The following is a 17,131-nucleotide window of genomic DNA, read 5'->3' on the forward strand; positions in this document are numbered from 1 at the left end:
CCTTTTAACTGGGAATATCGGGGATACCTGGGAGGCACTTGTGGGATTTTTGTTGGTGAAATAAACTATATGATAAATTTCAACAGTTAAATTTTGGAAAACCATCTGATTAATTACTACTGGTCAACTGAGCCCAATATGCGCCAGATCCTGCCCTCCTGGTTTATGTGTCCCAGGGTTTACTAAGGCAGTGCTCTAATCTTTGGGCCTACAGGACACGTCACCGGGCAAAAGCTACCTGCTTGTTGTACCTGCTCATATTTTACCATAGCTTCTCTCCCGTATCAATATATCTCGGCCAGGTAGTGATCTATTTTGTTTCAAATTTTCATTTTTTGTGCTCATGTGTTTTAAAAATGTAATTCGTATTCTACCTTTAAAATTGCTCTTAAGAAAATAACACAGGATTTTTTGGTTGGTCTTGAGTCTTGGCGTCAGTGCCAAATCCAACAAGGTTCTCGAATTCTGAGTCTTGAGTCTTTGGGACAGCATTATGGAGCATGAAGTCAAGATCAAGATCATAGGGAGCTGATTCTTTTTCTTTCACAGCCTTTAGTTGTAAGAAGGAGGGGAGGAAAGAAAATTAATTCATTTTGTCGTTTCTCCCTTTTGTTTCAGATTTCTGTCCTATAGTTCTATTACTTACTGTGTTAATAGAGTTAATGCCATAAAACTAAAACATGTCGTATTTCAAGTCTGTTCCGATTCTTAGGTTCTTTTGTTACTTGTAAGGTTCAGACAGATTGGTCCCAGGTTAGTGTGACCAAGCCAGACTCACTGCCACCAGCCTGGGTCTAACTTAGAGTGGCCGTGACCATGGCCCTAGCTAGGGTTTCTGAGACTGACTGGCAAATTGGGGTTTCATGTTCATCTAGTACTTGAACAGAACAAGAGAGAGGTCTTCTATTTTTATTTCTGGGATAGTATTGTCGGTGGACAAACATATTTATAGTAATGATAAGAAGCCAAAATTGCTTATATCCCAATTTTGAGTTGCTTTGTCTTTTATATTTAGGTGTTGAAATAGAAGAGCTACAAAATGAGGATGGACAACTGAGTCTGCCTTGCATGGAATATGATATCAACATGAGTTCAAGCCCTGAAGTACAGTTAGCAGAAATGAACAAAGACGTGGCATCAATGCCCAGTGAATCTGCAACCGCATCTACTAAAGAGCTCCAAGAAGTACACGTTTGCAGTAATCTTTGACTTAGAAACCTTAATTGAGGTCTTGATTTTGTCGCACGTGCTGTACCTAAAACTTCCCAGTCAGTCTTAGGTTATGTTTGCCTCAGTGTTTTCACACAACTTGCATTGGAATGGCTTTTTCAAGTTACTTCCATAATCTTTCTTGCTAGGGCTATTTATTAAGCAATTTATGATTTTTACTCTTCCTCCTTTGTACAGGTGAGAATTTGTTAGCTATGTATAGGTAGCCTACTCATTGATATATATATATATATAGCTTATATAAATATATCTTATAGATGTAAAATCTTATCTATATATAAGTACATATTATATATAAATCTTATATATAAATTTATAATCTTATATACAAATATATATTATATATAAATCTTATATATAAGTAAATGTATATCCTATATATAAAATATATATATCTTGTATAGATATAAAATCAATAATTGTTCAAAGGAAAAAAATCAAAGTGAAAATAATTAACTTGAAAATAATTGTGTGCATGGGATCCAGAAAGAAAATATGAACTGTCATATTAGGAGATAAATAAATGTCTCATTGGTTAGAAGAAATTTATTTTTCTAAATAACCCATTATATAGTTTGAATTGCATATTAATAAATTGTTTATTTCTTACCTATCAGGTTAGGAGTAAACCAAGGAAAAAGAAAAGGACTAAGAGTAAAAAGGTAAGAAACTGTATTCGTAGTACAGCCAATGGATAACTGATGATGAACATCGACCTTCAACATTAGTTCATGGTTGGAACTTAAATCCAAATGGATTTGTAGCAAACATGCCTTTAAATCTTAATAGCTTGTGGGATATATTATAGAAAAATTTATGGAGGAAGTTGAAAGGGTGTTGCTATATTTTGGGGGTAGCTATCAATGTCACAATCAAAAGCTGTGTAAAGTGTTGAATGGAAATAAATTTTCTCTTTAACCTTTTACCGCAATCACAGTGAAAGTTGAAAAGCCGAATGCTGTGATCAGGAGTTTCCTTCATGAGCTCTTCCAGCATGCAGAAAGTTGGTTCTGTGTGTGCAGCATGAAAGCAAGGTCCCTGTGCATGAAATGGTTTTATACGTTAGTTGTTTGTTTTGCACCATCTCTTTTCACCTAGCAATAGTCATTCTAAAGCTATAACTGTCTGAAAAAAGTGAAGAAAAAAGTAAAATTGGTCTAGGGAATGGAGGGACAGAGGACTTCTAATTAGCATACGTGTGGACCTGCAGCTATTCTCGATTATAATCCCAGTGTTTGGATTCCGTTGAGTGGGTGTCGACTTAGAGCCACCCTTTTCCGTGTCCTCCTCTGTCACTTTGCACAACAGGAGGAAACACTGCACAGCCAAGGCTCTTCCTCGTTCTAGCTGACCCTCCACTCGACCACACACAGTGCCCCTGGGCAGAGGCTGGTCTCCTCACGTCACATGTCCAAAATATGTGACATGAAGTCTCACCATCCTTACTTCTAAGGAGCATTTTGGCTGGACTGCCTCCTAGACAGATTGTTTGTTTTTCTGGCAGTCCATGGGAGTCAGTTTTCTTCACCAACACCATCATTCAAATGTTCCGTATTCCTTGTCCGGTTTCACATGCACATGAGGTGATTGACAACATCATGGCTTGGTCAGGGGCACTTTCATCCTCAAAGTGACCTCTTTGCTCATCAACAGGTCACTGAGGTCTCTTGCGGCAGATTTGCTCAGCACTATATGTCTTTCGATTTCGTGGCCACTGCCTCTGTGAGCATTCGTTGTCGAGCCACGTGAAATGAAAACCCTAACAACTTCAGGCTTTTCTCCCTTTACCACGATGTCGTCTGTTGGTCCAGTTATCGGGATTTTGGTTTCTTTACATTGGGTTACAATCCGCACTGAAGGCTGCAGTCTTTGGTTTCCATCAGCAAGGCTTCCATCCCTCTTTACTTCTGGCAAGCAAGGTTATGTCATCTGCATATTTCAGGTTGATAATAACCCTTCTTCAAATTCTGATGCTGTGTTCTTTTTTATGTGTTCCAGCTTCTACGACTATTTGCTCAGCACACCGTATAAATTTGTAAAAAGATGCAACCCTGATTTATACCTTTTCTGATTTTAAGTCATGTACTAATTCCTTACTCTGTTTGAAAGACTACCTGTGACCTATGTACAAGGTCTGCCTGGACACAGTATGTGTCCTAGAATTCTCATTGGTTTATAGTCTCAAGGTGGCTTGTCGTTTGTGATCACCCATCCAGTGTGATGACTTCGCATACCCAATCATACACAAGTGTCTTTGAAAGGGCTCATGGGAAAAAAAAGATGATGGAATTTTTAATGAACTTTTAAAGCCTCCTTGTACATATTACATATATTACATATAGCTGTAAATACATATTTCTTTCTTGGTTTGAGATTAAAATTAAATGTAGTCAGATCATGTGCTATATTAACCTAGTTGATGTCATGTTGCTAATATTTTATGCTCTTTTTCAGAACCAGGAGTCGAATGGCGAGCAAGTGTAAGTGCTAGTTATACTATTTATACACATTTCATAGTATTTCAAAGTGTGCTTTGTCACTGTGGTGTAGATTTGCTATGGGAAGTGTGCTCACTGAAGGAAAGAAAGGACAGCTCCTCGTCTTAATAGGTGGTTGCCTTTTAGAAAAAGTCAAAATGTTAAATTATCATTTGCTTTAGAAGAATAGATTCATAGTCTTTCTCCAAGGCAGCTCATCTAAAGGTAACGGCTTCATTCAGTGACAAACATGGTCAAATATGCAGTTTTAAAACATGCAGTCAGAGTCTGATTCCCTGAATATAGCCTGAGTCTGAGCCTTCATGAAGGGCAAAGATCATGGCCTGTCGCAAACGACTGCCTTTCTGAGTACAAGAGAGGGCTGGTGGTAGTGTTCTTAGTTTGGTTTGGTTTGTTGTTTTGTTTCCTTGTCTGTTTTTCATTTAACCTGAGGGTTTTTAAATTCCAGTGTTGGCAGTGAATTTTGAGTATTTAATGGAAATTTTGTCTCGTCAAAAGGTCACCGTGAGATGCATTTTCCAACCTTATGATTGATGGCAGTACCCCAGTTGAAGGCAGCAGGGAGAGAGATCATGATAACATTCCCACCAAGACATTTTTTTTTTTTAAACATTTTATTAGGGGCTCATACAACTGTTATCCCAATCCATACACACATCAATTGTGTAAAACGTATTTGTACATCATTTCTCAAAACATTTTCTCTCCATTTAAACCCCCGACATTAGGTCCTCATTTTTCCCCTCCCTCCCCGCTACCCCCTCCCACATGAGCCCTTGATAGTTTATAAATTGGTATTTTGTCTCCCTTCATCCACTTTTCGGTTGTCTGTCCCCCAGGGAGGAGGTCACACACAGTTCCATGTAATCGGTTCCCTCTTTCCTACCCATTCTCCCTTTACCCTCCCTGTTTTGCCACTCACACCACTGGTCCTATAGGGCTCATCCATCCTGGATTCCCTGTATTTTCAGTTCCTATCTGTACCAGTGTACCTCCTCTGGTCTAGCCAGTCTTGCAAGATAGAATTCGAGTCATGGTAGTGGGAGCGGGGAGGAAACCTTTAGGAACTAGAGGAAGGTTGTATTTCTCATCATTGTTACATCGCATCGCACCCTGACTGGCTCATCTCCTCCCCGAGACCCCTCTGCAAGGGGATCTCCAGTGGCCTACTAATGGGCTTTGGATCTCCACTCCACACTCCCCCCATCATTCACTATGGTAAGATTTTTTGTTCTGATGATGCCTTACACCTGATCCCTTCGACACCTCGTGGTTGCATAGGCTCCCACCAAGACATTTTAACTGAATATCAGAACATAATTCCAACCAAACCTATTGCCACCGAGTCAGTGCTGACTCACATCTACCCCTGTGGGCGTCGGAGACTTTAACTGTTCATCAGAGAGAAAGCCCCGTCTTTCTTCCGCAGAGCTGCTGGTGCTTTCCAACTGCCCACCACGTGCTCGAAGGCCAGCGTGTACCCACTACATCACCAGGGCTCCACTGAGGGCATAATCAGGAAATCTTTGGAAAAGGCAGTACGAGCAGATATTATTAAATCTGAAGCCGTCATTTAGAGTTGATATTTTCTCATTGATAATGGCTGTGATCCCTTGGTAAGCAAATAGACCATCATCCAAGATGAATTTTCACCTTCTTTGGAAGCCCCAATGGTGTCATGGTTACGTGTTGGGCTGTGATCCACGAGGTCAGTACTTAGAAATGACCAGCCACTCTGCAAACGACCCAATATTATGGAAAGCTTAATGAGATCAATTACTTACATAGGCCAGCAGGTACCAAACTAATTTGGAAAATGAATTGAGTTACAAATTGAGTTACTGCCTTGGAAATTCACAGGGCAGTTCTATCCTGTCCTATAGGTTCACTGTGAGTCAATGTTGACTCTATGGCAGTAAGTTGTTTGTTTGTTTTTTCTTGGTTACTAAAGAACAATACTTTTATATATTTTTGGTGGTAGTGGAGTGTAGGCAATGTCTAGACATCATGAAAAGAACTTAGAAAGAGTGAAACAGTATCATAACAATTTTACTTATTTTTCCTCACAGTGGAGATCCAAACCTGGATGGCAATAAAGATTCCTAGGGAGTCTTTCTTTTTAATGAGAATTTTCAAATGTGCAAAGCAGCATAGTATTTATACCCGCCATCTTGATTTTAGCAGTTACTATTTCTTTTGCCATATTTGCTTCAAATATCCCTTAACATTTTCTTCTTTGTGGAAGTGTTTTCAACCCAACTACATAACCATATAATTTTATTTCTACATACTTTACTTTGCATCTCTGAAAAATATGGAAATGTTCCCATACCATCTAATGCTTTATTATACTTTAAACACTCAGCAATGATACTGGGATTAGCTTTCTAAAAGTACAGCTTTAACTACATATTTCCAATGGTGGAGGTGCCTGGAAAAATGCCTTCTAAAAATTCTTCAGGTAATTGGGAAAATTAATTGAATTTGGGAGCTGCTGGCTTGTGTAAGCAATTGATTTCATGAATGTTTCCATGATATTTGGATCATTCAAGACAACTTCCATTATACCCACTGACTGTTTTTCTAAGTATTTTACAAAGAGTTTTACTAAGTAATAAAATGAGTATTAGTTGTTATTTATGTCTCAGTAACCTAAAGAAAGTAATAGTTCATCCTATTATCTATGTTATTTCTATTCTCTGTTAAAATGAAGTAATTTATATCATGCTCTGGTGGCACAGTGGGCTATGCACTGAGCTGCTAATCACAAGTCAGCAGTTCAAACCCATCAACTGCTCTGCAGGAGAAAGATGAGACTATCTAGACCCACAAAGATTTAAAGTCTCAGGAATCCAAAAGGGCGTTTCTACCCTGTCCTGTAGGGTCACTGCGTCAGAATTGATTCCCTGACAGTGAATAGAGTAGTAAACTGAATGAAAAGGTATTTAAAGTTTAGAACTATTTATGCATGTAGCTGACATTGTACCTCTAGACTTTTTTTTTAATTTAAGTTTTACTGACATAATTCACATACCATAAAATTCAGTTGTTTGAACGTTAAAAAGAGTTGTACAATCATCACTATAGTCAATTTTAGGACATTTTCTTCTTTCTTGTACTCATTATTATTAGCTCCTCAATTCCCCCTAACCTTTCCTGCTATAACTCTAAGAAACTATTAATCCAGTTACTGTCTCTGTTAAATATACCTCTTCTAGATTGTATATAAAGACAAATGTGCAGCTTCCCTCAACAGTAACAAAGTAAAACAGAGAAAAACATCAATCCAAAAGAAAGCAGAAAATAGTAAAAACTAAACCCAATTTAAAATGGGTCAAAAGGGGCAACAAATGATAAGGCGTTAAATTTTAACCTGAGAGGGTGTGGGGGGAAGAGGAGCTGATAGCAAGGGCTCAAGTAGAAAGAAAATGTTTTGAAAATGATGATGGTAATAAGTGTACAAGTATGCTTGATAAAATTTAATTATAGATTGTTATCTGTAAGAGCTCGCAATACAATAAAATAATTAATAAAAATAGTCTCCCTGTTAAAAAAAATTGTTTTTTAACCTAACTGCATCTGCATTAATCCACTTTCCACCCTGTCTGATAGCAAGACTGTCCACATTCCTGGTCAATAGTTAAATGGATTCTCTGGAGGCTTAATCCACATGGGGACCCTGAAAATGGATTTAGGATTTTCAGTTATTCATAGCTTTCTGCAAATTTGGTGCTCAGAGTTTAAACTCTAATATAGTTCCCTCCTCTAGTCTTGAATTTTAGTAATTACAGTCCTTAGATTACACAGGCTAGTATACTTCTTCTGCCTAGACTTACTTGATACCTTACTTAGATGGCTGCTTGTTTTAAATCCACTTTAAGACTCTAGACACTGCTCTTTCTGATAACTGGACACTATCTGATTTCTTCGCCATACTTTGCTATATCACCCACTCTTCAGTTATCTCTTCATGTTACCTCTAGTCTTTTCATTCTGTTTTCAGTTGTTCCTAGTTACTGAAATCCATGTCTTTCACTATAGTTTCTAAAAATCATGTTAGAAAAGAAACTTCCATATAGAAATATACATAATTTTGCTGTTTGGAGACCTTTGTTTAAATTTACACTTTACCTAATGCATTGAAATTGACTAAAGCAACACACCTGTCAAGAATATTAGGGTGATAAATGATAGAGTAGATGTGGAACTTGTTTTCCATATCTCCTAAGGTTTATCTCCTAAAGTAACTGCTTATTTTAATTTGGAAAATAATCTCTATGGTCTGATCATGCTTTAAAACACTGGAACAAGTAGAATTAGTTACCTCCGTTGAGTGCCCTCTTAACTATGCTAATATAAACTGAATAATGTACATAATATACATACATTATAGTATGTAGTTATTATTCACTGTGAATCTTCAAGAAACAGATCTACTATGAGTACTTTCCAAATTTTATTTGACCATGAACCATTCTAATGAGAAGCATCTTAAGAGATCAGTAAAGTGCCACTTTGGGAAGCTGGCATAGATGAAAAGCACTATGCTATTTTAAACGGTCACAATGATTTTTTTCTCCATGAAAGTTCACATATGGTAGGGGAGGAAGAGCAGGTGAAGAAAAGACAAGGAAGTCCACCCACAGTCAGATTTATGAATGATGATTCAAGTGATGCTCAGGAAGATTCTGCCACCGAAGACAAGATCTATAGCCTGGATGAACTGCACATTCTGGACATGATCGAGCAGGTAACCTACCTGTCGCTCTTCCCGGAACAATTGTTCCTTTGTCTTCTCCCTGACTCCTCGAGCAGCGTGTTCACTTAGCGCTTTACACCGTGCGTGGCAGTCGGAAAACCACAAAAGCCAGGGAAGGGCAGAGAGGTGGGCGGAGGAGAAAATGAGGAACAAGCACGTGGAGGGCTGGGACCTTTTCCACTTTAGAGCTCAGACAATTTCCCAGCTTAAGTTACTGGGCAAAGTTGATTACAATGTATTCTTTGCAAAGATTTTCCAATGCAAGAGAAAAAAATAGCTTAATCCCATTAAATCTGGTTACCATAGATGTTTATAAAATATTAATGTACAAGTTTGTTTTCCCACTCATGATTTAAATGTTCAACAAAGCAAATGTTTTGCCTTATTTATGAAAAACCACTTAATTTGGCTACCCCAAAGAATTGTATACTGAAGTAATTTAATAATAATTGACCCCATGGTTTAAATATAAGAGTATAGTATGTAGCCTATTGTCTTAAGAGTAGAGTTGATATAGACAATTCATTGGCTAATAGTAGTACAACATTCATGTAACCATTATACAATTTTTCCTATCCAATTATAATAATAGGACAAATCTATTTTAATGGAAATATCCTATTCTTAGCTTTGGATATCACAAAGTTAAAATGTGAAATGTTTTGTTTTCAGGCAGCAGCCATGAGAATGTAAAAATTTGAAAATAGAATCAAAGTAACATTGCATACCTTTCTAGAAGTATCTGTTCGTGCATTTAGTCAAGAAGAAGGACACCATTAATTAGCACCTACTGTGTGCCTGGAGCGATGCTAAGAGATAGTCTGCAGCACCATCGTGGTGTTTGCAGCACAGTGGAGAAGTGAAACGTTTAGACTAAGATCGTACAGTGGAATGTTGAAGTACTTTGGCTTTGAATCCAGACTGCATGAGTAGGAATTCAGCCTGTCTCCACTTAGGAGAGTTTGTTGTGCAGCTTTATCTTCTCTAAAATGAGAACAAGGCTCACCTGATAATACTTTCATGACCATCAGATGCATCGAACAGAAAGTTATTAAAACAGGGAATGCACCAGCAGTGTTCCAGACTACCTCCACAGCAGCCGTTCCAAAGGTGCTGTTACCGAAGCCGTAAGTGGGGAGAGGTCCGTCTAAGCTTGCCAGGGACGCACGATTTACAGATATCAGGAGTAGGGGTTAGGTGGCAACTGTAAATCTCTTTTTTATAAAACATAGGTGTTTGTTAGAGGAAAATGAGATAACTAACATAAAGAGACTTAAAACTTAGTTGTAGGTAATCTCAAATTCAGGCCCGCATGTTTCATTTGCTCCCTAGGGCTCAACCAGCAAGGTAACTGCAGATTATAGAGAACCTGACCAGGGAAGACGCGCTCTGCAAAGGCAGATTTATACACTGCACTGTCAGTGTGAAGTAAGTGCTTCTGCTGTTAGGTCCTTGGGAACTCAAGGGATATTTAAATGCAAAACTGAATGGGATCACCTCTTGAAAAGTAACTCCATTTTGAAAATTGTATTTCTCTACTTGATCAGAATTAACTGAAATATTTTTCATTAATCAGGATTTCAAAAAACAGTTGAAAACAGTGTCGTTTCACTGGCAAGAAAACCAAATTCAGATTAAAAAGAAAGATAAAATCATTTCATCTCTTAACCAGCAAGTGGCTTTTGGAATCAATAAGGTTTCCAAGTAAGTGTAAATAATAGGAAATTCTAGGTTTTCACCATAGTGTACAGGATCGCTAATAGAAAAAAATCCCTGTTTCGCCACAAGGTGGCAATGTGGCCACACACTAAGAACTGATCTTAGGCTGCCTGCCCTTAAAGACCCACCAGGTCTGCTGCTTTGCCAACTAGCTGGCGAAGTAAGCAGCTGTAGAGAGTTGAGTCAAATATTGAAGCGTAAAAGCCCACAAAGGACACGAGAATGTCAGTCATACTTTTCTTACCCTTTACTTTCCCTTATTGTGTGCTTCAGTCTAAGTGTGACTGTCTGTTTCCTACCTGTCTACTACATTGACAAAGCTTGTATTTCTTATTTTGTTACTTGATAACATGACTCTTCTATGGAAAGAAGTTAGTTTTGATTTGTTTTCCTGTCTTCTCAGCCCCACTGAAATCTGATCTAATTCTCTATAGTTTCTAAGATGATATTAAAAAGGTAAATTGGTAGTCTCTGAAATCTAGTAGTTTCTCATGGTTTTATCATTACAAACATTTATATGAATGAAAACTGTGCATCACAGGGGCCTGAACATATCAGAGACCTAGAGAGAAATGTGCTTTTGTCGTTGCTTTGTATTGATATAGAAGTGCCTTAAGAAGTTAATCAGAGCTGGGCCTGAACAGTCCAGCAGTACAAAGGAGAATGTGAATCCGCTTGTCTGTCAGCCAACATATATTAGTTTGCAGTTTTTTGAATAGTTTCTTGAATACCAAATTTTAAGCAGATGGCAAAGTATGCTTTCTGATTTATATAAAAGTTTACTCAGTCTTTCCATTTAGGTCATGTTAGTGTCAACCCAGCTATAATTTACAGTTCTAATTAAAGTTCTTATTTGCATATAGCCTCATTACTTCCATATTTAAAATCTGATTTCCTACTGACTTTAATTCTTTGATAATTTGTGTGAACTGATACACTGTCGCTTTATGAAATTTGAAGTCCTCAATGCCACAGTAGAGCAAACATCAGGAAAGTCCTCTCTGTATTCCAGTGGGTAAACTAACACATGAATGTACCCGGTGGATGTTTCCTTCTAAGTCATTGAACTGGGGGTATAAAACAAGCAAACACTTCCTTCCACAGTCTCATCTATTAGGGTAGAAGTTAGTAGCATTTTTCTTTCTTTGGGAAATCTGTAAAACAGACATCAGGAACAGGAAAGCGAAATTTTAAAGAGTCCAGCAGTTACTTTCAGGCTCAAAATGAGTCCTCCAAATGTACGGTCCTAGTGCGTGCAGAGTAGTCTTGCTTATGTTAATGAGAAATGACTTCTGACATTTTGTGACTCTTTTTTTCTAACTTGCCACTCTTTTTTTCTAACTTGCCTAGATTACAGCGTCAAATCCATGCTAAAGATAATGAAATCAAGAACCTTAAAGAGCAACTTTCCACGAGAAGGTACTTGTCACAACTTTTATTGTGGCCGAATGCATTGTCTCTGAACTCCCTGTCTTCCACTCGGCGTGCTGGTGCTCAGGTGGTGGTTGTGCACCACTGATTCGATCCTGGTGCATCCTGACCTTGAAGGCAGAGTAGAGCTGCCCCCGCTGTCTGTGCTGTAATTATTCTGGGGGGAGAGCACCAGGCCTCTTCTGCAGGAACAGCTTCGTCACTGCTCCGCCAGGGCTCCTTCTGGTTAGGAGGGTATCCATGCAATTTATCATCAAAACGGAGGCACATTTTAGCATGCAAGTGTTGTTGTTAAAGTGTCGTCCAGTGTGTCGGATTCATGGTGACCCTGTGTCCAACAGAAGGACACACTGCCCAGTCTTGCACCTTCCTCACAATTGTTATGCTCCAGCCCATCTTGGCAGCCATGAACGTGAGCAGGATTGAAAATCACATAAGGTATCCTAAGCAATTTGTAAGGGATGGTCATTCACCTTAGCTCTGGCCGTAGAAACTGCCGACAAGAGATTCAATTACCAAAGTTTGAAGCTACAGCTAGCCACCGTCAGGGACTAGAATTTAAGAGTTCTTATCTGTTTACCTTAATCCTAGTAGATATGGCTGCTTTATGACACTGGTTAAGTTTTATGCGACTGCATGTGTTTTTGCCTATTTATTTTGAATCGTACTGCTATGAACATTTGCATAAAATGACTTGCCTAAATATGTTTTCAGTTTTTGAGCATATGCATAGGAGAGGAATTGTTGGATCAATGATGATTCATGTCTCACATTTTAAAGGATTAAGTAAACCGTCTTCTATTGCCATTTTCCGTTCCTACCAGCAATGCACCAAGATTTCAATGTCTCATATCCTTGCCGACACTTAAATTTCTTTATCTTATTATATTTTTAATTGTAGCCATCCTAGTGGGTGTGAAGGAGCCCTGGTGGCAGAGTGGTTAAGTGTTGAGCTGTGATCCCTATGGTCGGCAGTTCAAAACCACTGGTGGCTCCTCGGGAGGACAGGACTTTCTACTTCCAAAACAGGTAGTCTCGGAACCTCACAGGGGCAGTTCTACCCTGTTTTGTAGTGTCTCTATGAATCAGCAGTGACTCAATGGCAGTGAGTTGGGTGGGTGTGAGGTGTGGCATCTCATGATGGTTTTGCTTTGGGCTTTCCTAATGATTTGTGAGGTTGGGCATCTTTTCATATGTATTTCAGCCATTTGTACATTTCTGTGTTTAAGAAATTCCTTTTCATGCTCTCTTAACACTTTTAAATGTGGTTGTCTTTGTATGAAGTTTAAGAGTTCTTTTTATGTTCTGTTATCAAAATCTGTTAGCAAATACATGATTTGCAAATACCTTGTCCCATTCTGCGGGCTGTGTTTTCCCACTCTTGATGGTATCTTTCGTTCTACAAAAGTTTTTGTAATATGAAAAAAATCTATTTTTTGTACTTAAGGGCATAATCTTTCACAATGCTTAATGGTATAATAATTAATTCCTCTTGGGTTGAGTTAATATATCTGTTTAAGTCTTTTATGATACTTTTCTCCCTAAAAGGACTCAAGCCCTAATAGTCTTAGAATATACCGTTCCATCAATCTTCTTATCAATGTTTGTCAGGTGCTGAAGCATCCAGATATTTCTAATGATAAAACATCAAGACGAGCATTCATGAGAGGGCCTATTGATATTATATTTTCAATGGACTCTTCACTAAAGACAGAATCTAGTTTGTATGTGCTAGAGCTCTGGGATTCAAATGTGTAAAGTTGTGACAAAAAGCAAAAGAAATGGCTTTCACAGAAAGCCAGTTTCCATCCATATTCTTTCTATACAATATCCTCACCCTCTCTGTCAAGCTATAGATTTGTCTTTCTTTATGTATTGAATGTGAGCACTGTAACCGGCATAATATTTTATGCAGTGACTTCACCTTATAATAGTGACATGAAAACCCTATGGTTCTTGCTGTTGGGAGAGAAAGTTCTTTACATTCCATTTTATGTAAACTGTTAACATCTAACATTTATTTCATACTCCTTATGTTGGGTAAGCATTGGAGTGCTAACGATAAGGTTGGGTCGGCAGTTCAAACTCACCAGCTGCTCCATAGGAGAGTCGTCTCCCATAAAGATTTATAGCTTTGTTAAACACTACATAGAGTTGCTATGAGTCAGAAGCAACTTGATGGCAGTAGGTTTGGTTATGTGCCCTGCTGGTGCAGTGAATTAAGCACTCGACTGGTATCTGAAAGGATGGTGGTTCGAACCCACCAGCTGCCACTTAGGAGAAAGATGAGACTCTTTGCTTGGCTAAAACTGTATGGTCTCAGGGACCCTGTGCGGCAGCTCTCCTCTGCCCTATAGGGTTGCTTTGAGTTGGTTTCCACTCCAGAGCAGTGGGTTTGGTTTGATTATGTCATGTGCCAAACATAAAGTACCAAATATACTCGAGTATGTATGGTACCTTATATAGAGTACGATAAAGAATTCTCACCAGTATATGTGATGAGTGTTATAATTTTCTCCATTTTTATATGTGAAGATACTGAAACAAAGAGAAGTTAAATAATTTGCCCAAAGTTTCGGGGAAGGAGTTAGCCTGCTGTTAATCAATGCTGGAAATGTGACCTGGTTTGAGATCTGATCTGATTAAGACTTGATTTGCAGAAAAATCCAAATGTAACAGCCACCCCCCGCCCTCCTCCTTCTAGCAGTAAAATCCCATTTTAAACTTAAGAATGTTCTAATTCAGCAAGTTTGGCTGTACAAAGCCATCTGGGCAGGGCAGGCCTTGCAGATAAGGAAGGGAGCCTGAGACCTTTAGGGAGTGAGAGGCTGCCTCCCGTTTCTGTCAACCAACCGCGCCGCCTTTGTCCCCTTGCTGAGCCCTCTGTTCGTGGTAACACACTTGTTCAACGTTCCCGCAACTTGTCACAAAGTTGAGGGTCTATAAGTTGTTTGCTTTTCACTGAATCTCATAGCAGTTTTGGGGAGGTTTCAGTCCCACTGCTTCCTTCTGTTACGTGCTTGCAGAAATAAATTTAAGAGTTTCTCGAATCAACCTGGTCTCTTTATTGGGATAAAACAGTGACAGGCATCCAGGACCTTAACAGCGGCATCACTTTCACAGTTAGCAAGCTGTGGGACTTAGCTCCGGTCTAAGGTAAATTGATTCTGTTGCTATGTTTTTACTCCAAATACCTATACTACAACATTACAGTGTTTTTAGGCTCTCTAAAATAGTTAAGCCAAAAAAAAAGAAAAAAGAAGTAATTAAGCCGCAGTGTCTTCTCTTGCCTGTTTATACTTCCCCAAGAAATCATTTCTAGCTAAGTGCAGGTCTAGCGTCTGTTTCCACGGAGAAAGATGGACAGAGCTGTAATGTTCGCTGCTACAGCGCTGATTCCTTCATGGTTCGTTGTTTCAGATCCCAGTGGGAGGTGGAGAAGCATAATTTGGAAAGCACAATGAAAACATACCTGAACAAACTGAACGCGGAAACCAGCAGAGCCATCACCGCCGAGGTAAATCACAACCACTGCCATACACAACCACGGGAAGGGGGTTCTTGCTGCGGTCGTTAGTACCATGGAGTGGGTGCCGACCCACCGCCGCCTGACGCACAGCCGAGCGAAGGACTGCGTGGGTCCAAGCCGTCCCCATGGCCGTTCGTGCGCGTAAGCCGTGGTTGCAGCCGCAGCGTTGCTGCAGCCTCTTCTTGGCTGCCCCTCTGCTGTACCAAACGAGACGTCCTTCTCCAGGGCCTGGTCTTCCTGACACGTGCCCAAAGCAAATGAAGACCGAGTCTCTCCATCCCTGCCTCCAAGGAGCACTCGGGCTGTGCCGCTTCCAAACGTGTTCTTCCGTTTAGCAGTCCGCGGTACTTTACATATTCTTCTCCAGCCCTGCAATTCAAATGCATTGATGCTACTACCACCGTCCTTCTTTGATGTCCACCTTCTTCATGCAGGGAACGGGTTAGGGGAGGTTAATATATTAAAGAACTGGGGCAGGGGAGGCTGCATTTTTATTAAACGGGTATGAGACATCTTAGGAAAACACAAAACTGTGGTGCCTGTGACTTATTGCTACATTATGCATCAGTATTTGAATATTGATGGCCTTACATTGCATTTTCGCAAATGATTCTAAGGAATTGGTCTCTTTCAATGTACATAGAAAATGCAGGCATCTTGGGGAAATTCTCAGAAAGCCAGGCTACTAACCCTAACATGCAAACAGAACAGAACCTATCACTGTGGCTGTAATTCCTTCTTTACCTTCTCCTGCTCCCCTCTCCTGCCAGAACACATAGAGCCCCGCCAACACACTTACACCCCCATGCCAAAATGCAACTTACCTTCCAAAAAACAACCTTTTTGCCATTGGGTCAGTTCTGACACATGTCCTATAGGTGACCCTGGAGAACAGAGTAGAACTGTTCCTGTGGGTTTCTGAGGCAGAAAGCCTCAACTTTCTCCCACAGGACAGCCATGGTTTTGAACCGCCAACCTTTCAAGTAAGAGGCCAACACATAACCCACTATACCATCAGAGCTCCTCACTTATCTTCCAGATCCCTGAAAACTTAACCAGTTTCTTCTGAGTAAGCCTTGGACATCACAGCCAGGATTTCAAAAGAAATGTGATTCCATGTGTATGCATGTCATTTGTATTTATAGGTAACCAAACTTGACACACAGTAAGAGTAAACCGTTTGGAGAGTGCTGACATTGAAAGCACTGAAAGAAACTCCCAGACTCTGTAATGGGTGAGCTCTAATCCCCGGTGGAGGACCTGGGACTCTGAGGTCCCCAGCCATGGAGTGCGACCTAACCCAAATTCCCTGCACAATAAAGTGTTAGAAATTAGCTTTCTTTTTAAAAGAGCTTAGATTACCATAAAGACGTGGGTCTATATGTTTGTTTGTTTACAGCTTTTAATCAGAAAGGGACGTTGCTTTCTACTTTTTGTAATGATTTTGGAAGGAACTTTCTTAATATTTAATGCAGCTCATGAATATTATAAGCTATTTTTAGTGAACACTGAGCAGTTGGTATTTAAAACAAGTACCAACAAAAAAGCAGAGGCTGAAATGGTCATGCATCATTAATGGTGAAATTTGCCTATAGTTGACCTTCGAGGCCCATTTATGCATTATGGGCCTCTGTGGTCTGGTTGTATAGGTCAACTTTATCAGTGAAAATAAAATAGACATAAGGCCACAGTGTTCTCAAACTTTGTTACATATTAGAGTCACCAGAGAGCTTTTAAAAATCAGGCTACCTAAGCTGCACCTAATACTAATTAAATTAGAACCTCTGAGACCAGCGCATTCGTTTTTGTAATGTTCGTGTAAATGAGCACATTTGAACACCAGTGTTCTAGATTGTTTATCAACCCAGAGACACCATTGAATTAAAAAAATTGCAATGATCAAAGAGTGTTTTGTTTTTGTTTTTAATGTCAACGAGCCCAGGTGCAGGTGGAAGAGGCTGAAAA

General features: G+C 39.4%; 1 protein-coding gene across 7 annotated transcripts in view; it reads left to right on the forward strand.

Annotated features, from left to right (window-relative positions):
• Window positions 1-17,131, forward strand: part of DZIP3 (DAZ interacting zinc finger protein 3) — a 107,950-nt gene that overhangs the window by 73,584 nt on the left and 17,235 nt on the right. For all 7 annotated transcript variants that reach the window (XM_004706463.2, XM_045286172.1, XM_045286173.1 and 4 more), the window contains 8 exons: window positions 1,016-1,185; window positions 1,848-1,892; window positions 3,685-3,710; window positions 8,316-8,478; window positions 9,820-9,915; window positions 10,064-10,191; window positions 11,557-11,625; window positions 15,058-15,154. In XM_004706463.2, the coding sequence (XP_004706520.1) occupies window positions 1,016-1,185; window positions 1,848-1,892; window positions 3,685-3,710; window positions 8,316-8,478; window positions 9,820-9,915; window positions 10,064-10,191; window positions 11,557-11,625; window positions 15,058-15,154 (794 nt within the window). The remainder of the gene's footprint in view (window positions 1-1,015; window positions 1,186-1,847; window positions 1,893-3,684; window positions 3,711-8,315; window positions 8,479-9,819; window positions 9,916-10,063; window positions 10,192-11,556; window positions 11,626-15,057; window positions 15,155-17,131) is intronic.

Source organism: Echinops telfairi, unplaced genomic scaffold (genome assembly GCF_000313985.2).
Source record: "Echinops telfairi isolate 266 unplaced genomic scaffold, ASM31398v2 ScPeMD7_6;HRSCAF=24_0, whole genome shotgun sequence".
Lineage (NCBI taxonomy): Eukaryota > Metazoa > Chordata > Mammalia > Afrosoricida > Tenrecidae > Echinops > Echinops telfairi.